General features: G+C 44.8%; 1 protein-coding gene across 1 annotated transcript in view; it reads left to right on the top strand.

Moving 5' to 3' along the window:
- Positions 1-21,246, top strand: part of LOC144470895 (CUGBP Elav-like family member 3) — a 234,202-nt gene that overhangs the window by 61,320 nt on the left and 151,636 nt on the right. Inside the window, exon 2 of the mRNA XM_078182485.1 lies at positions 20,482-20,564. Coding sequence (XP_078038611.1) covers positions 20,482-20,564 — 83 coding nt within the window. The remainder of the gene's footprint in view (positions 1-20,481; positions 20,565-21,246) is intronic.

Below are 21,246 nucleotides of genomic sequence, written 5' to 3' on the forward strand. Positions count from 1 at the left end.
GGCCCGTTCAGGTCATTAAAACTTGATCCATCGAACTATTTGTTCGTTCGTACATGCTGCAATCCCGAAAGTCTCATTTTTCACGGTATCGCCTCGCCCGGTGTTTCGGCATCGGCTCACATTTTTTATGCGGCCGCTCATGCATCATCGTAACGGCGAAAGCGAAACGCGACAGATAATTCACGCGATTTCGGCCGCCCCCCCCCCCCCCCCCTCCCCCCCCCCCCCCCCCCCCCCCCTGCCCCGAAACGCCCCGACCCCGCACGGACGTTAATAAAACACCCGGACTTATTTTAATTAAAAATATTTGCGCGCGTCCCGTTCATAAATCCCGCGATTCTTCGTGGATTGAATTACATTTCACCGTGTCGAATAAAGCAGGATATCCGTGAAATACTAGTCCCGTCCAATTTGATTTTTTGAATAACGCGCGGCTCGCGCCGTGAAACTTTCCCGGTATTCGAGTGATACTTTATAATCTGCTTTACGGTGCTCCCGCCTACGTTCGACGTTTCCCCGGTTAACATATCATTCGCGACGCTAACCAAGTAAATAATACGCGCGGCAATTTTGTGCGTCGCAACACTTTTGGCATAAATTTAACGCTCGCAGTCGCTTTCCAAATATTCCTGATCATTTCTTCGTTCGATGCTGAAAAAAATACGCGCGTAATTAACGGTTCAGTTCTTTCGTTACATCCGATTTATTTCTGGTAATGCATCGCCAGCATGTACCGACAGTCTTTTCAATGTTTTATTCGAATTTCTTTTAACTTCCCATGAACCGTAAATTCATACAGAGCAGCAATTTGGTAATCACTGTTCCAGAAAATGACGAGAACAATTGAAATTATTGCTTGCTGCATACTTTTGTCACCATTCGGGGTATTGTGGTGTAAAATATGTTTTTAACGAACGATAAACACGCGTTTTATTGTAACGGATATCATTTGCAACTTTTATACGAAATATAAATGTTAATGGAAATAATACTGCTATGGTACAATTTTTACAATGATCGATCAAACATCGTCACTCGTTTTGCTATCTTGAAAACCTATCGATTATGGCTTTGGTAAAAAATCAAGTTGGCAAAGAAAACACGGAAATGGAACGAGGATAACGAGTACAGTTTACTAATCACGGCCCTCAAAAGGAACACGACTCGTTGCTGGCGTTGGTAAAAAAAAGGCGGTCTTTTTGCAATCTCTCCACCACCTTTCAGCCGCGTTACAATTCGAACATGCTAGATACCATTGGTGCTTTCATTGTCATGCAAAAGTGCAACCTTATGCTCGATGTGGAGCAATTCGGCAGTCGGTTGAACACAATAGGCCGGACAGTCGGCGCGGCACAAAATATGCAAATTCGACGGGCGTCGGGAACGGACCGCCAAAAACAATAAACTCGAGCAATTGCATGTGTCCATACATTGATGGAACCATAAAAATATCCATGCGAACACGTTTTGAGTCTGCCGGGACTGGAAGAGTCCGACGAGGGGCCACGGATAAAACGACGCACACGGATCTAGCATTTAACCGGGCCGAGCTAACCCGGCCGTTACATTCAGCACGGATTGATCGCTTATCGATCTACGAGAAACCGATGGGCGCATTTTGTTGCCCGCCCTGTAATTAGGGGGCTGATTAATGCGCCTGGTATAATTCAACAGAAATTCAATCTTTTCAAAGACGAAACATCGATTCATAGTCTAATTCGACGAAATTAAAATCATTTCTATTTTATTTTTCAATTTCTTAAAATTATTAAAACAGGAGATACATCTGTATGTCTTGTATTGTATTACCAGTAATCTACCAGCTGGAACAATTACCGTTCAAACGTTATTAGTTCTCCTGAATCGTAACAAAATTAAACTGATCCGTATATTGTACTTGCTTCATCATGCAGAATAATTTCGAGGACAGTGGTAGCATAGTTCGGTGGACAGAGTGCACATTTAGATTCGTAAGGAGAATTACAATTTTCAGGACAGTGTGCTTTTCATTGGCCCGTAGCGTTCCGTTTACACTGGTGTTCCCAAAAGTGTTTGCTCGGGGCACGGTTCCTCCAGTTTTCACACTCTGCTCTAACACGTTCTAACTACTTGTACTTCTGCAGCAGTTCTGCCGGACCACTGTTCGCCAAACTTTTCTTTCAACGAACTGGCCACTCTGTATCCTCCGAGTAGAGACCATACCGGCGCGGAATTTCTGTTTGCGTATAATGTACGTACGGACGAATTTAACCGCCGGGAATGTGTTAGGATTAAAGGCTTCGGTTTCGTTGCGGTCAAAGTACGAAATTTTCTCCACTAAACAGCTCATTCAGTAAGTAATTGCTTCGTTACCCGGCCTTTTTTCGGCGCGATGGTGTGCGCGCAACGTTCGAGCGTAAAACTTCCTGAGAACTGCCCTCGGCAAATACTAGTATTCACGATGAATGTGAGAACCCGCGGTTTTCAAATTTTTGTAAGTCTGTTACAACGAAACAATTACCCGAACGTGCAATATTTTTCGGAAACGTTTTAATAATATTTTGGAAACTTTCGAGATCTTACAATTTCAAACAAAATTCTACACTTTCGATGGTAACATTTGTTTCAAAGCGAATGCAGCACGAAGCAGAGTTGGACATTATTCGAATAAATATTCGACGTATATAACACATCTACCTAACATCTACTACACCTAATCGGTCTTACAAAATCATCGACGAAACCGAAAACCACCGGGTAGAATCTAAATAAAATATCAATCGCCGAGGAAACCACGAAACACAAGGAGCGCGCTAACCTCGTCTCTGCATACACGCGGTTGTAGTGGGACTTGTGTCCCCATTTCGTCGAATGTTTTCTCCGTAGCTGCAAATAGTATGACGAACGAGAAACGATCGACAGGAAGACGCGAGTGAATTGCAAGGAAAGGACACAGTCTCGGGGCTCGGTGGTGTGAGAATAAAAATGGCTCGAATCGAGGCACGGTTAGAGAGAAGAGAAGGAAGGAAGAAGAAGAAGAAGAAGAAGAAGTAGTAGTAGTGTAGTAGCAGTGGTGGTAATAGTAGTAGTAGTAGTAGTAGAAGAAGAAGAAGAAGAAGGTCGGGGGCGAATCGTTGCCGCGTCCCCTGGGCCGATTTGACAGGTTTGTTCTTCCCCTTTTTTTCCTTGTTCGCCTTCTCACCAGCCATTTGCCGGCGTCGCTTGTAAATATGACCGATCCTTCATTCGGACAGAGAGCAATAGCCCTAACAACGTCTTCCTGCCGGTGTAGCGTTGCCCAAGGCCTTTCGAGGACGCCAGTTTTCCCTCGCCCTTGGGAGTACACCGTCGTTCTTACCCTCGGATACGAGGTCCGTGTGGAAAGTGAGACCGCGAGAGAGCCGGCGGAAGAAATGACGTAGAAAGGATGAAAATGTGACCGGGCAGGTTGGAAGGCATCGGGAGCAAGGGGAGAAAGTGGAGAGACTGTCAACCACCCTCCAACCCCTCGGCAATCAACGTCTATGGCGTCCGCGCCATGGTTCTTCCTCCAACCCCCCTATGCGGTGTCGTAAAAGATGCTTGTTATGAGCAACGAACGGATAAAACGACGGATCGTAATAAGTTTTCGTTCAGCCGCCGCGGCGCGACGCGGCGCGGCGAATTGTAGGCCAACGGTATGGCCAACGGGCCAGACTATGACCCATCGTAAACAATTGACATATAACCGCACGCCGAAATGAGGCGCCGCGCCGCCATAGGTCGGCCATGCATGGCTGTCGCGATCAGCTCTTTTATTTTTCTGTCGCTATTGTTCAAGGAACTGCTTGATAAATAAAATTCACGTCAGCTGTAAAACACGGTTTGATCGCCTCTTATTTCAGACGCTGATGCCGAATAAAGGGTATGAATATATCTCGCATGAAAACATCGGATCGATAGAGTTGCGAATTTACGTAATCTGCCCTGGTGGAACGAGATTAAATTACGACATCTTTACGCGTTCGTTCATCGTGTAATTATAGTGTTTCAGCTAGGGGAGAACATTTTAATGTCTTTTTCTATAAGCATTAATTGCAAGCTATAATCTATAGCTTGTAATATTGAAATTACGTCCAAGAAGAATTTCTCCGAACAACTATCAAGGTTGGACAATTACGAATTTTCGTGAACGACATCGCTGATCAAAAATAAAGCATCGATGCCACGAATAGAACAATGTGTAAGGATAGCATATATACATGCATACGTAGTCGTCGTCCGTGAACCGGTATAAATTGCAGGGCTCACTTAGCCGGCCAAATTTATTCCAATCCCGTAATCCGCGCCTATTCATACAGATGCAAATCGGAGAAACGTATGCCAAATTCGTACGCATCCTTCTGGAAACGAGATACCTCGTGAACCAAAAAGGATAGCCTGCACAGTACTCTGCGCGGACAACGCCGAGAATGAATTAATGTGACCCCGTGTAGCTAAGAGCAGAGGGAGAGAGAGAGAGCGAGAAAGAGAGAGAGAGAGAGAGAGAGAGAGAGAGCAGAGCGGGGAGGAGCGGCGGTTGCGTGAAACGAGGAGAAATAGGAACGCGGAGGGAAAGACGTGTAACCATGCGCCGGCGAGAAAGAGGCGAAACGGCGAAAATAAACAAGGATGGCCACCGCACTATGAACCATTGTAATAGTCCCTTTGGAAGCGGAGCTTTGGGTTTTCGAACGTACAAGAGCGTTACGATACACACGGCCGTGCACGCCGCTACTGACCGCCGTGAATTATTAAACGTCACAATTAAATGCTGCCGCAGAATTCACGCTCGGTCTACAGTGTGTCATGATGAAATATTAAGTCATCAACCGGTTCATTATAACAATGAATAAATGAAGCTGGACCTTATTACGTTTCGGACCGTCCGTTCCGTCGTTCACCATTATTACAGCCCTCGTAATTCATGACGATCCGTTATTCAAAAATTCAGTCTGCAAAGTGCTCGCTCGGCTGAACAATCGTTACTAATGATTTGTGTACTTTTATCGAGGGTGCGTCTATTGCGAACACCAATTCTACGGAAATACTGGAAAATAATTGTTTAGGGCTATTCTCTGTAAACTAAATTACATTATTCCAGATTTTGTAGTTTTGGCAAGCTTTTCCTTCCTACTTCCCTTAATCAAAGTTGATTGCAGTTTGGATATAATTGTTGGATATAGATGAAGAATAAAAAGAACATAAAGTTGATCTAAATGAAATATTCTTGATGTTACAGTAAGTATAACGATAACGATATAACATGCATGATTCATTAGGAACGTTCATAAGTAACATCATTTTTAGGTGGTCATATAAAATAGATGTGTAACATTTAGTGCAGTACAGTTTTCTGATAAGCGAACTAAATGTCGATATATCTAGGACAGCGATGTACTTAATTTAAAAAGACGTGATTACTTAGAGCAGTGCCGCGAATTAAGGTTCCTGTTCGATAACAGCTCTCCCGAATCTTGTTTAAATGCAGCGAGACGCGAGACGCGAGACGCAACACCTGCCGAGCATTGTCGTTCCCATCGATGCCACGTCAGGCTCTCTTGGTCGGGCGAAAATGGGTCGAACTGCTCGAATTTCATCGAAGTCGCGGCCATTAATCTTAATTACTCGGATGTTGCATACTTCGCGGCAGGTTTTCGCTTGTTAACCGCTTCGAATATATCACCTGGCCGATTTCGATAAATTAAGTAGGTACCCCATGGGGGTGGTAACTTGGCAGCCAATCTCCGCGCTGCCGGTGGAAAGAGGGAACGGGTTACGGGTGCCTGTAAGGCGTATTTCCATCGACACGCGGTAGGCGCAACCAAGATGTCTGGGGAAATGAAGCTATGCGGGTCGGACCCGTTTCATCTTCCTCCAAATAATTTAATCCGAGCTAAGTACATATTTATGTCTGCACATAGACTGAGCGCGTAGGTAGGCAAGGGCTGAAGGTACATAGCCTAGGTATCCGGCTTAAAGATACATGCCTGCTCGCGCATCGCTCTGCGAGCGGGTCGCGGCGTCGCAGCAGCCAGTGTCATTAAAATTAATAAACGCAATTTGAGAGGTTAATTGAAAAGTTTTCGAGTCGTGGAAAGGCGGTGTGATTCTAGCAGTGGGCGGGAACGATATGTTATGCCATTGAAACGAGACAACGCGACGCACAGTATTCCATAATCCAAAATGACGTGATCAGAAAAAATATACTTGCCTCTATTCGATCGAACTGTTCTTTAGCCTTTGAACTTGCCACATTTATTTACCACTTTTATGCGACTAGTAACATAATGAACTGTAGCGATCTGCCGTCTACGAGTTCTGAAATTTTGAAACCCTTCCGCTTCACAGTAGACAACCTGTAAAATTCCAATTAAATCCTGGTCGTTTTTACGTTTTGTCCGCGTTTCCAGGATTTGGTAGCACAGTGCGACGCCAGCCACGCTCGAGATCGCGGCGTGTAATCGAAGTTCTTACTCGCTTGACGCTGCCTAGGTCTGGCCAATCCTCCTCCTTCTCTCTCGCTCTCTTTATCGTGGCTCTCGTTCCGTCTTCGAGATATGCCTCGGCATGAGAGCGGTTGAAATTGAACGCGACAGTGCATCCCGGACGCCTCTGAATATCCGAGAAGGCTCCTTCAGGATTTCCCGAGAACGGTATTTAATTTGGTCGACGTAAGGAGAGACGGTGAAGAACGGCGCTAAAGGGGTGAGAGGGGAGCGGCGGAAAAAGTTAGGAAGATCTGCATGAGAAAAGGGAATAAAGGATGGGAGAATGGAGAACGGGGGACGGAGGGACGGAGAGAATAGGGGAGAGAATAGGGAGAGAAAAAGGAGCGTGCATCGCGCGGAGACGAAAAGGCCTCGGCAGGCTTGGGACCTTAGGGAATCTTAATAACTTCGTGGCTCAGCTATTTTTATATTTCTCCTTCCCGTGACATTAAAAATCCTCAACTAAACTTTTAACATACATTTAAGTTAAAGCTCCCGGCCCCGGTAGACCTAACGTCGCACACTCAGCGCTGTCTCTTGAATAAAAATCACCCTCAATGGCGCATTTTTCTTTAGTGCTCCGGCTCTCTCTCCCTCTCTCTCTCTCTCTCTCTCTCTCTCCCTTTCTCTCTCTGAAGGGAGACTGCGCAGAAATAAAGCGGAGGGGAACGGCCCAGCGAAAGTAGATAGGGCTACGTGAATAGTACCGTATTAATATCGTTACGGCCACCGAGATGTGATTAACACTGTTGCAAAATTCAGGGACCGTGCACTTCCTGCCAGCACCACCTTTTTCTTCACTCTACCGCGTTCACCGTATCTTGTTACAATGCTGAGGTCCTCTGTGCAATTTAGCTCGTGACACTTTCTGTTTCATACTTTTCACGTGCCAACGTATTTTTCAAGTGTTAACTTGAAAAGTATTTAAATCGTTTAGTCTACCTCTAAAAAAGATGTTACGTATTGAAAGACGTCCGAATATTAACAGGAGTCACTGTACGTATTTCGTGATCATAGAAATCAATCGAGTAGAGTCACCGTACGAGTTCGATTCAAGAGAATTATCATTCAATAGGGTGGACTGCTAACGCTTCTTCCACTGTCACGCGAGGGTAGGATACACCTACTCGATTATTCATTGAATGAACTGGTAAGCCTATTCTCGGCGTATTTCGGTCGAAGACGGTTCTCAAAGGCTGTCAATTTTTGATCGACCTCGGTTTCCATAGGAATCCTACTCCGAAATGCCGTACTCCAACACGTTGTCAAGAATCACGCGGCTTTATGTTGATTCCTGTGTTGAGCACAATACGGACAATAAACGTGCTTCTATATTGCAGTCGCAAATGCTCTTCTCTACCCTTATTTTCACTTTTCTTCTCACCGTTTCATTTCTGTACTTTTCTACACAGAGCCAATAACTCTGAAGCGAATTTTACGAAAATTTTTAATACGATAATTTTTATTCAATTCAATTTCAATATGAAAATATCCAGATACGCGAAACGAAGTACAAGAACATTATTCGAAGAGAATTTCGTTTGTCTGTCTCTCTAGTTTGATACCGTTCTCCGCGTTTCCATAGTCAAAGACACTTTCGTTCCACGAGGAAAGCGTCAACAGTAGTTTCGAGTCTCTTTACATGTTCCAGTTAATTTCCTGATGCAATATTATATTACTCGTCGTCTTCTAACTCGCAGCTATTGCCGCACGCTTTGTTGCTAGCTTCTCGAGAGTTTCGCCGGGTCGCAAATGTCAATGGAGCAGAATACCACGAAGTGTGTTCATCGTTCCGTACCATGCGACCACTTCGCTTATGCGCACTCGACAGTCATATGGATCGGGATTTCATGATCGCGGAAACGACGAAGCTTCCACTCTCTTCTCCTTCTTCTCCGCTGCGAGAACCTTAATCCTCTCTGACACCGTTCCCAGAAACAGTACGTTTCTCCGCTACTCGAAAAGAAGGATCGAATCAAGCGCCCTTTTTTCGTGAACATTGCTCAAAGCAACGTTCAAGAGAACGTTCAAGGTCGCCGCGTTCTTCGCTGCGCGCACAGAAACAAACGGTTGGCCTACATTCATTTTTGGGAATGCGTTCTTGTCAATCGAATGCGTTGAAAAGTAAAACTATTGCCAGAGAAACGCGTAAAATTCTTGAAAATAAAAGCTGTTGATAAGACCTTGTCCAGAATTTATCGACGTTGGACGAGGTGGTTGGTTTTTCGGGGTGAAATAGTTTTGGAATTTCTTCGTTGGCCAAGACAAACGATTGGACGGGTGTCGGACATTTTGTGTTCTGGCAAATCTGTTGCGGCCGGCTCGATAAATTTGGTTGGTTCGGCACGCGGATTTAATGGCCGCTTTTGAAAATCGCGTTCCCGTAAACGGCGATTTAGCCGCGATACATAGATCAGCGTGTACACGAGTGAACACGTACGCTGGATAGCTCCTAGGCATCGATATTCAAAAAACGGGAATCTCTCCGATACAAGGCGCGCGCGATATCCAACATTGACGATAAATGCCGATACTCCGAGGATGAAACATCAACCTTTGCCAGGCCCCGGGTAGATAGGTGGCGTCGGGGCTGCGGTTATTTGCATATTTCAATTTCCTCTGCGCAACACCGAGGGTGTTGTCGACGTGCGGCTGAAACAAACCACCACAGAGATGTTTCACGCTTACACGCATAGTTTCTCGTTTATACGTTTTGTAAGTATACCGGCGCTGGGCTCTCGTCAATGTGCACCGTTGCGCCCGTGTGCGCCGAAGTTCATGCAAGTCTGCGCGGAGAAAATGTCAATGTCGGGGGCAAAACATTGCTCGCTGGATGCTGCGATGTGGCTATACAGGGTGGCATGGTAATTACCGGAATACAGGCCGACTCGTTTCTTCGTTGTGCCGGCGAGACTGTCTGGAGAAATATTATGTGCATCTCTGATTCGTAATTATCTTGAAATTGTTATGCAAAACAGAATGTTCCTTATTGTTTACCGGAGAGCAGAGTCTCCTGCGCTCAACACGTTCCACCATTCCTCCTCCATTGTCTGATATTTCTAATATTCGCGTGAATGTATTCTGTGTTGAAAATTCATGCGGCTTTTAACTATCGGACGAACAAACATTTTCTATTCGAATCATTTTCAGTTCTATTCAGCAGTTCATCGGTACATGTTATCTAAAATATCTCTTTTAGATCTTTCAATCTTTCTGTTATTCCCGCTGCAGCAGCAATTAATTTCATTTCATTACCAACAATTATGTAACTAGGTAACGATTTGAATACGTCGGGTAAATATTCTATTTTTATTTTCCTTCGGGATAGTTTGAGATTGTTCGGAATTGAAACTAGTGAATTTACTAGCCGTTCCGATGAATTCGCAGCAACAAATTGCTGGAAATAGTAACTTTAGAATATAACAATGTCACATATCGTTCCTTTAAGAATGTTAATTAATTTATAAATGAAGATCCAAAATAGTTCTGCAATAATTTATATAGTTTTGGATGTAAATTTCGGGATATGCGGTTATTGGCACCACGGTTAATAAATTTATTTAAGATCTTAAAGTAGAGCATATCCGAAGCATGGTTTAATATTGATAATCTATTCTGCCCTAATATACGTCAGTCTATCTGATCATAGAATATAAATACATTTAATGAATGAATTTATTCTACACTCTAGAAGCGAACGAATTCACTTTTCTATAATTGAACGAATATTAACGTCCTTGCAAGGAGTCGTTGCGGATTAAAATTTTGTCGCAACGAGAGAATCAAGATAGACTAAAAACAAAAGAATGGTAGAAAAATAGGGAGAATCGACGTTACTGCCAATAATACTTTTGTGAAATGTTCTTTCAGCCGTGTTCAACGTAGCTCACGTATCCCGACGCACACGACTCTCCCTTACAAAGTTACAACCGTTTAAATATCGACAACTTTTCGAAAATCTGTAATTCAGCGTTCGAATACTATCCGGTAGCCGTTGTTCCGAAGCATCCACAGAAGGTGGAACTTTTCTCTCGGTCAACGAACGATCGGGCTCGCGTTACTGTATAACACGACGAAAACCGAACCCGTTGCTTTCCGAAAGTTTCATTTCTGCCGGCTCTTGGAAAATCAATACAATAAAAGCAAGAGCGGCTATAGTTTCATCGCCCAACCCCTCTCTTTCGGGGTGGTCGCGCTGTTCTTCCCGAGGATACCAGGAGCGAGAGGTCCGCGTGTATCGGTGTGTTCGCGCATAAGCGTGTACGTGTCGGGCCGCTATCGCTTGGGGACGTTTCTCGTTCCGGCTTGGCTATATTACCTGCGTCCTATTATAAAAGTCATTTCGCAGGACACTCCTGTCTGTCCATTGTACCGGAGCATTTCAATTTTCAGCCAAGATGCAAATTCCTTGTCTGCGCGAATTCCGCGGAACGACGACGACGACGAGCCGTCGGGGTGGCGAGGCGCGCGGCGCGCGGCGTCAAGACGCCGGAGGGGCTAATGTGTAGGCGCGGCGAACAGGTCTATCGCAGCCTCATTTCGTTTCAATTCATTAGGGGGACCGTAAAATTCTAATTCCCGGCATGCCTACCGCTCGCTCGACACCGTTTCGGTTGCCGGAAACCACCCTTCCTCGAGTCGTTGGCCCAGAAACTTTTCCTTCCTCTCCTTTCCGCAGCTCGCGTTGGCCAGTAATCCAATCGAACCTGGATTAACCGAAATTAACTTCGCGGCCGAAATTAATCGGGCAGCAACGTTAATTGGAAAAAGCAATTCAACGATTGTCACGATCAAGGTATATCAAGTATAACCGGCGATCTCAACAAACTACCTCGACGATTAATTAATGAAGTAACGAGTCCTCGACGGAGGTGGTGCTGCTTTTATTGCGGTGGTACGTGGCGTGGGTTGCTCGGTGTCCACGACCGGCGTAGCTCGCGACGCCGCTGTTGCGATCTATATGCAGAGAAACGTAGACGTCCGAGAATGCCAGAAATATAAGTGGTTTGTAGAAGACGGATGAAGGAGCAGAAGGAAAGCCAAGGAAGGAATCCAGAACTTTTTCCTTAATGAATACATGGGACACACAAACGGATTATATTCCGTCCTCGGTTCGCCCCGAGTTTGCCAGAACGAAGTGGACTCTAGAAGTGGTCTCTCGAGGGGTATAGGCAGACTTAGGCGTCGGCGGCGGTTGTCCATTGAAATGGGGGCTGGGTGTGGGTGGTCCTGCCGAGAGGGGGGAGGGGGGAGGGGGAGAGAACGGAGGTAGGACAACGACGTCAAAAAGAGGGAGAGAGAGATCTCGTTGTATCGATCGGCGTCATAAAATCCATTTTATGACTTGGACGCTGTCCAGTGACTGGTGTATTAGCCGTCGCATTGCCTCGCAAATAAAACGCTCTTCTACTCTTGAACCCCCTTTAACCACCTCGCCTCGCCCTCGTCGACGTCGGACGGTCGTCAGACGCCATCAACTTTCGTCTGTATCCCGCGTCTCTCTTCCTATCCTTTCTCTTTTTGTCTATCTATTCGCCCGCGTATACCTGTTTTGCCTCAATACACGTCGGCAAGTTTATAGGCAAAAATACCGAACCGGGACAATCAACTTCATGGAATGGTACCTCTCCGGCCGTTTTATCTGTCCGAAAAATAGGCGACTAACGCAAAACAATTGTTTGATTATGCAGTTGCGCACGGATCGGCTTGGACAGCGCGATGCTTTCTGTCTCGCCGGTGTCTCCGCCGTCTATTGAACCCTTTCGCTGCTATCGGGTCGCTCTGTTGCGTTTCCCGTTTGCGGCAGTGTGGTTGAACCTTCGCTAGAGCATCGCTCGCATTGTTTCGCTCATCTACGCCGCACGATGACCAACATTCGAACGTAGTCAGCTTCGAACTCGTTCAAGTACGACTCCATTGGGCGACATATCCACCGTTTAACGATTCTTTCATTTTTGCAGCGTATATTGTAAATATTTATCTTTTAACACACGATAATTGTCGAATATTGACTACATATTCAATTATTCTTTTATGCCAATTGAGAATTAACATTTTTAAAGGGTAAATTGCGAAGGTGAAAATCATTAAAAATTCATTACAATATTATCCACTGTTAAGTTAGTTTTATAGTCATCAGTATTACATTCACCGTCGTGTCCGCTGTTATAGTATTCACTAGTATGTCCAGTATTATAGTATTCCATGCTACGAGTTTAATTGTCAACCTTGAACCAGGACGACAGATATCGATTTATCATCGTGTATTGTTGGTAAACACAACTGGTTCTAGCGTCTTGGCTTTCGGTGCTCATTAGCAATAGACGTATCATAAACCCGAAGACGCGTCGCTGCAATTAACGGGTTTGCTAGACACGCAACCCCTTGGGCCTTGTCCCTCTACGGAGTCTCCTCTGATGACCTTTCTCTATAGCGAACTTTCCCGTAGAGAACTTCAACTATAACCCAGCCTGTAACCCAGCAGAGTCAGACATTGCTACGACACGATTTTTAAAATCTATTAAACATTCTTCGGTACTACAACTAATTCAGTTCCCCACCGTAAACGGGGATAGCACTCGTGTATGACTCAGCTAGAAAATGATTCAGCGAGATTGTGCTAGGGCAGAGTTGAATCTCCAAGCGCAAGCGATATTGAGGATTTTATTTTTCCATGGGATCGCTGTCCTAGACAACCGAATCACTGTGTACGTGTGTTAATATACGATAGTTAGCCGAGCTCCCTCTGCTCCGCTGCAAACAATAACTCGTTTGCACAGGCATGTTTCGCGTCGCTTTAATCGGCTCACTCGATTGCAAATCACTGCTGTTGGGAGATGTGTAACTGGTCCTCAGGACGGTTGTTCCACAAATTGGTCAGGTACGTTAGGAACGATTGAATCGGGTGAACAGTTTCTATTCGCTTATAGTTAGAATTCTGGAATTGTTTAATTAAATTCCGTACCGCATTATAATTCTTGCAGAGAAACGAGTGGATAGCAATCGTAGCGATGTGTTATATTTTCGAAAATGTTGCCTTGTGTCTTAAAATGTAATCTATACTTGCCAAACATTTTAAAAAGACAGCTATAATGATATTATAACTGAACTTAACTCTAAATTATTTTAACAGTATACTTGGACTGGAAGGAATAAGATTTCTCGATGAAAATGCGATTTTCCCAACGTTTAACACAATATCTAATAATTTTCGCTAGTTCCTGGAAAACATATCTCGCCTAATTGTGTCGTTTAGCTGCAAATGTACGAGATATTCATGTATGGTAATTAGAGCTGCAATATGCTCGCAATACGTTGTCTTTGCCTCTAATTGTAAGATGGTTGTAATAGAATTGCGGATACAATGGCGCTACTAAATTAGAGAAAGCAAATTTTCTTTCACGCAATTAACGAACAAACAGCCTTTTTAAACGTCGCCTGCTCGAGTTGGATCACCCGGTACATGTTCAGGGGAAGTTAACGTCGATTCTGATATTATCTTACCATACAAACGGCTACGTCCCACCGAAATTTAACTGTAGATAATCTTGGTGACAAGACGCCCCATTATCTCGAGTTAATAAATTGTTCCATGCTGCCAGCAGCAAGTGTAACCGCTTGATCTGCAATTTGCACGAGACTGCGCCACTCGTCGCGCCCTGTCAAGCTAATCTTAAACCTTATCGTAATTGTAAATGCGACAGCAACATCCATGAACGTTTCTCTCTGGGGTGAGAAGAAGATGGGGTAGTACGGCATTGTTTCATCGCAGTCGTACATCACGAATTCCTGTTAGCGACGCGGTAACCCGATACACAGCAATTTTGCACACTAACGTCGCAATGAAGACGCTGGATACACAACATTACTATTTAGGGTTGTATTATACTAATTATATTCTACTGCATTTGCAAGTCCCTGGGAGCATGTCCTTTTCTCTCGGATCAATGTGTTCGGGAACAGTTCCGTCGTATTCGGAAGGCGCATTTAGTGTTTTCGCAAATTTCTCAACAATTTGCAGCGATAATGCAACGTGCGAGGTTATTAAGTTTGCATGACGGTAAAATAGACATGTTTTGGAAAGTTTTATAAAATCCGAAACGCGAAAGCGTGTCAAATTATAATCTTTTTTCCGTTTATAAAACTCTATTTTTTTTATTAAGCATCTTATTCTCCGCAATATTCGCGTATCTATTTAAATATGAAATAATTGATGTTTTATTTTAAAGCGATTATTATGAGTAGTATATTAGGAATTGGTAAAAAATCAGCGATATTCGTTTGCTCACATTGTACCCATTTCCTATTCACGAGTTTCGTTGTTCATCCCCTGCAATTTAACCCAATGTTCTAAATTCGAACCCTAGCAGCTGAGGGGAATGATGATTGATAGATAAAACGATCCCTGTCAGTGATAACCTTTCTAAAAGAGCTAGAGGTTTAGAAGATAATTGCGTGCCGAATATAGGCGAGTAATCTCTACCATTGGCGTGTATGAGCACACACGAGAGAAATGCATATCAGATGGATTGCATCACAGTGTTCGTTGAGAATACTGGAAATGCTGTACAACGAATTTGATCGTGCTAAAATAATTCTACCGAAGATGGTGCACTCGCGACACAAAGCTGCAAATCAGATATCGTCATTTTACTTTTCCAATTTATTTTTAAACAAAATAACTAATCGATACAATTTTTTCAGTAAATTAAAGGTGGAAATTTAAACAACGAGACCATCCACCGACAAAATCCTCAATCACTTAATTGCCAACCCAATAGTATTAAAGAATGGGCGAAGAACGGTAGTTGGGATAAATCCGGTCGTTAGTCCTCAGGTCTCGCTCAATTATTTGAAATGTGACGATCGCCGCGCCAGCAGGCGAGGAGGCACGATTAATATCAGTTCGATGTTCTAATACAGTTTGCGCTTCAGCCTGATTCCTCAGAACGTTCTCAGAATCTGGCAAGGGTGGAAGTTGGCAGTAATACCCCCGGGGATTCCCTGGTCCAAATGTATTTGAAGGAAGCCAAAAAAGTAGTGCCAAATAGACAAATACGCGGCGATATGAAAATTAAGCGAGTATAAAGTGTGTCATCCAAAACGGAGCGCGATCCATTTTTTCCCCCGTGCGTTCATGGTGGGACAAATTCAAATGAGGTCATGAATAGGCATACGTGCGCAGTATCGCGATTAAAACGAGTCACGGCGAATTAAATCTCGGGGAAAAATGGTATCCTTAACGAGGGAGGTAAAAGTCAGCGTAAAGTAGGTTTCGCAGCGGTGGATTTAGCTTCTGTCTGGCTGTCGCGGAATTCGTGTATGGCCGCCGGTGTTATCTGTAGATTTAATTCGACTAGGAGATACCGAGGGGAACGTCAGGGGGCCGACGGAAAAGAAAGGGGTCGACCTTGTTCTTGATACGCCACGGAAGGCAATTCGCCCTGATGGCCCGCAGGTCGTACGATTCACGAAATTTTCTATTCCCGGCGGGTATCAACCCACGAAGAATAAGAGTGTCATGCAACCCGTCCCAATGCAATTAAGATAAGCGCCGCCGGTGTTTATAAACATTTCGTTTCGTTCCCATGTTCCGGAGGGCAGCGAACCGATCTCACGAAACCCAGTCCGAAATTTCTTCGTCGGACCAACCGCGAGCGCGCTGACACCTCGAAAAACTTTCGGATTCATCGGCGCCACGGTCAATTTCGTTCTCTTGTTCCTGTCCTTCCCATTGTCCCGCCCCTCGGTAGCCAAACACGTCGCATCTTCGTCGACAAGATTTCTGACACGAACCTCGCGAAAACGATATTTTTCTATTTCTAATATGGAATTTATTTTTGGGTGCGTGCACGCGCAGGTGCCCGCATCTAATTGTGCAACACAAATCTATTAATATCCATCTTTATCCCTTCTAGTATTCCATATAATTCAGTTTTAGTATTCGACAGGGTTACTGTTAACGATATTTCGTCGAGTTAAACCGTTTAACTGCGCGATAGGGAATTTTTGAAACATTTGGCGATCCGTGGACTCGATTCGAAAGGTCGACGATTACTCGACTCGAATTTCGAGTACTCGAGTAAATCGAGAACCCGCTCACCTCGACAATTCATCCATTCTGTCCTCTGGCAAGGCTTTTGTGCCGGTTGCTTCCGGTTTAGCTCGGTCTGCGTGCGAGCCTGGTCGCTCGGAATAACCAATGGGGATCTGGACGCGTGCAACGCCTGGCGTGAAAAATTACAAGAGCGCACCGAGCACGCATTTTTGTCTACCCCTTTCTTCCAGCCCTCCTTACTTCGACGGCGTTTCCGGTTTCCTGTTACCTACGTCCAGTGCCGACTCCGCTCTACCCTCGTTCTCGCGCGTAATTCCTTGCTAAGAAACTGTTGGCGCCGTGACTTCGCCCTGCTATACTCGTCCGGGGAAATTGCGTCCCCGAATTCGCGAGATTAAAGCATTTCGAGCTTTACAAAGTGATCCAAATAGAACCGCGCCGACGACGTGTATTTGAATTTGGTATGCCAGAGCGACGCGGCACGTGGACACGCTCAACTTACCGGCGACCCCGTTTATTTTTCGCGACGGCAGTCTTTTTTATTAAACGTCTGGAGTTTCGTCTTGGAATTCCTGAAATTTCTCTTCGGTTGATGCCGGACGTATGATGATCGCCTTGATGCCTGCGTCAATGCGTAGCATTTTCTAAAGACTTTATACTTTCAACGAATATTTTCGCAACTTTGTAGCGAAGGCAAAGTTTAAAAGACAAGTCGAAAATAGTTTGCTGACTTCGATAGATTTTCGATCTACCAGTTCGAACCAAGTTTAATGCTTCGAGCAAGAATATAAAACGCTTTACATCATCCAGAGGCTACTTGTAAGATGAAAAGGAGGGCATGCTCGCTATTTTAAATTGAAGTCACTATCTTGTCAAGGACAAATAAAATATGCAAATTGTAATTGCCGGCAATCAAAGCGCTTCTTCAAAAAGATCACGGTAGAAAATTCACGGAGTACTTGTGGTTCCGAACAGGACTACCTTTGTGCTCGTTCAGTGCTGACTCTTTCTACTTGAAAGAAACGCTGACGCTGGTACGAGATTACGTAGATACCTAGATCGTTATTTGCTATTCATTTTACTACTTTCTTCCATTGTTACTGGTACTTGCTTAACCAATTCACTGCTAACTACGAGATGCCCGCTACAACGCGTCGGTTAAAGGTTTTTATTGCTGACAGAAAAATGGTTTATTCTTTAGTTTTTACTAAGATTTTTGCTATAGAAAAATATATGATTTTTAACAAGGTACGTTGTTTTTATACAAACAGTCGTATGATTTCTACAAATAGTGTAAAAAAATGCTGGCATTTTGTGAATGGTGGTGGAAAAAATTGGCGGACGAACACGCGTTAATAGATTTAGTATTCGCAGCAGCCACGGTTATAGACACAGATCGTTCCGATCGGGCAGTCGACGATAGTATCGGGTCGTAAATACTGCGTGATCTAAGACCGAGTTCTGTCCACGGGTCTGGCAGTGCGCGCGTGCTTGCTTACATCCATCTCGGTGTGTTGAGATAGTCAAATGAAGATCAGATACGACGAAGAGGCCCTTTGAATAAATCCTCAGACCGATAGGAAGGCGGTCCCAGGAGGTTTGCTCGACAGTGCGATAGCCGATAATGGCCTGGTTCAGGCACCGTCCAATTCTAGGGTTAATTACCATCGTTTTAACCCGCCATGCCGAGTCGTTTTGGAAAATTAATTTTACGACAATGGGGATGTCGATACTTCCTTTGCTCAGGAACGGTTTTCAAGGCGGGCCGCAAATAAACGATTCGATTAACTTGTTACGTCCGCTGAAGAATTTTAACGTTTAATCGATGCGTCAACCCTCTCTCTCTCTCTCTCTCTCTCCCCCCACTCCTTCTCCATCGCCCCTACCATAATTGAGAAGTTCAACACACCGAATGTCGCGGGTCCCATTGCGTCGATATCGATGTCTGAGAATTATTACCCGCCTCGTGCTCGCCGGAATCCTTGGGCCACAAAGTCGGCGTAACTGCTTAAGAGCACAAGTGCCTTCGCGGGTCGATGAAAAAACAGTTTATTCGAAAAATGGGCGAATTTTGCGGAAAGAACATTCAAAATTTTGTTTTCTCCATTAGAATTTAAAGTTGAAGGGTCGTCGATCCCGGAAATCTGGGGTGATTCGTCTTACAGGCTCTGTCACGGGTACCTTTTTCTGGTTCCGTCACGTGGGGGTACTTTTTAGGGGGTACGTCGCATGCGGGGACGCGCGTCATCGGTTTTTCCCCGATAAAGAAGACAGCTATGGATAAACCGTTTTATTACAAACTTCGTCCCGGAATTCTCGAACTTTGTCTAACTATAAAAACTTCTGTCGGACGGCGAATTTTACCGACATCTGCCAACCAGTCGATGCAGAATTTCCATTTACGAGTTTCGAATTACGAACAGGACTCGGAAGTGAATTACGTTGATGAAAATGACTGACACGCTCCAACATTTACAGGAATTATTAAAATTAGCTCGGCGACGATTTGGAATTAATTCAAAATTATAATTCCAGATTTTGCTTCTGCGATCGATATACTCCCTTTAATAATTCAAGTAAAATTGCCGGTCAACAATGTGTCAATAGTTACGAATCTGTGTTTCGTCTTCAGAGAACACCGCAGAAATTTTCATTCGATCCCAGCGAATGATTCCTATTCGTAAATCGTGATGAAAGGTGTTACAGGACGTAACGGCGACACATTACAAGATCAGTGTAATATCGCAGGTGTACGGCTTGTAGATATCGTGCTCGTAAAACAATGAAGCACTAATACACTGTTATTCCTTTCAATTACGAAGTAACAACGTGATTCGAACCGGTGCGAAGCTTGCGTGAGCAGCCAGCTCGGGTACTCAGTTTTTATCGTTACATCGACATTATTATATGAACAAGATGACAGTGTAGCAGCAAGGGATGTGAAGTGTACGCTCACGGTTCGCGCGAATGTGTTCGTCGAACGAGCGGCGCGGTTAACGATGCACTTTAAATTTCAATAAATCTTGGGAGCACGCGTTCCCATTGTCCCCGTTGAATCCAGCGATTCCAACTTTAATTATCGACGCGCGGCCGGGGAATGATTTTCTGAGAGCGGCGCGCTCTCTTTCCCATGGAAACGTCACGTTTATTTCCGTACGAGAAACCGAAAGTTCGAAGAATTCACAGTTGACAGCTCGTGCTCGGTAGCTGCGTGAGATACGGACATTTCCGTCGAGCGATCTTGTCGACGCCCTTGCTTGTCGTGCGGTGCTCGTGTCGCGACGCTAAAAAAACTAGCTGGAAAAAAAGAATAGAGAACGAAGAAATTATAGAAGTTCTCTCGATGCCCGTCCGCTGGTAATTATGCAAGAGGGAAAAGTTTCAATCGATGACATCTACTCGCTTCGACGCATTGACTCGACACGCGTAAACGCTGCGAAATGGCGGACACGCGCGACACTCGACGCCGCGGGTGTACTTTATCAAGTTTCCGATAAAACTTCTACAAATACTTTGTTTTGCATACGACTTGGGAACGCGAGTGCTATAATCCGTACAGTATCGGCTTGCATCGCCACGTTTGTTCTTGAATGAATCTGTACAAGTTTCGTTTCACCTGTATCGATCCGAAAGGGAGTCTGCCGCGTGAAATTTGCCATAACCCTACCACAAGACTTGATCGGAAATTCAAAATTATCTGTGAGAATACTAGGACTTGTTGCGTACGAATTGTATTTAAAATATTTACATACCTTAATTCTAGCACGCCTAACCGTTTGAAAGAGTAAACGTCGACGATTGATATCGCGCGGACGAGAAATAAAATTTGTCGGAGGAAGAAGGATTCCGTTTAATTCCGGTTCAGCGATAACAATTTATCAAATGGAATCTCGTTTCTCTCGCAATAATTTTTCCTGTTTTTGCGTTTGATTGCAGGCTGTGCATTTCTCACCTACTACAGTCGTGACAGCGCAATCAGCGCCCAGAACGCTCTGCATGAGAAGCGGACTTTACCAGGGGTAAGTGTTTACGCGTTTAACGCGCGCAGTTTACCTACTTTTCGACTTCTTACACGTATTCGAGCAGCCCGACTTATTTTACGACGGTTACGTCACCTCGACAGAGTTATCTGTCTCGTTCGCCAGGGCGGCTCCCATTAGCCCGGATACAGCGCTCCGGGTGGCGCGCATAATTCTGCAAAAATTACCTGCAAAATTCGGGAAATATCATTTAACCGAAAACTATTGGAAACGCTCCAAGTTGAGTGAGGGCGGTGAAGAAGGGCCGGGAGGAGGGACTTGTAAAATGGTGATTTGTCCGGTTCGATTTTGCGCGGCAGTTCATCGAATTGCCATCGAACGTTCGTAAAACTTCCCCGTGATAATTCATCCGCGCTGCAGTCCTGCGTAAAAAGCGGCGAAGCAGTGTGCAACGTTAAGAGATAATTATCGCCGCCGGAGCCGTATGGCGCTTTTCCCGGCTAATTCTGGTGACTTACCTCGCGATCCGGAATATTAAAATGGCCCGGCGTGACAAGTTAATCTCTTAACGCCGAAAGGGTAGTTAGGAAGGGAATAGAGGGTCGATGGTGTAAGGGTTGAAAGAACGGGTGGGGTTGGGGGAGGGGAGCCGAGGGGGCACCCAGCAGAATCCGCGATGTATCATCAGACTTTCCGTTGCCTCTACAAATGCCAGGGGTAG

Source organism: Augochlora pura, chromosome 6 (assembly GCF_028453695.1).
Source record: "Augochlora pura isolate Apur16 chromosome 6, APUR_v2.2.1, whole genome shotgun sequence".
Classification (NCBI taxonomy): Eukaryota; Metazoa; Arthropoda; class Insecta; order Hymenoptera; family Halictidae; genus Augochlora; species Augochlora pura.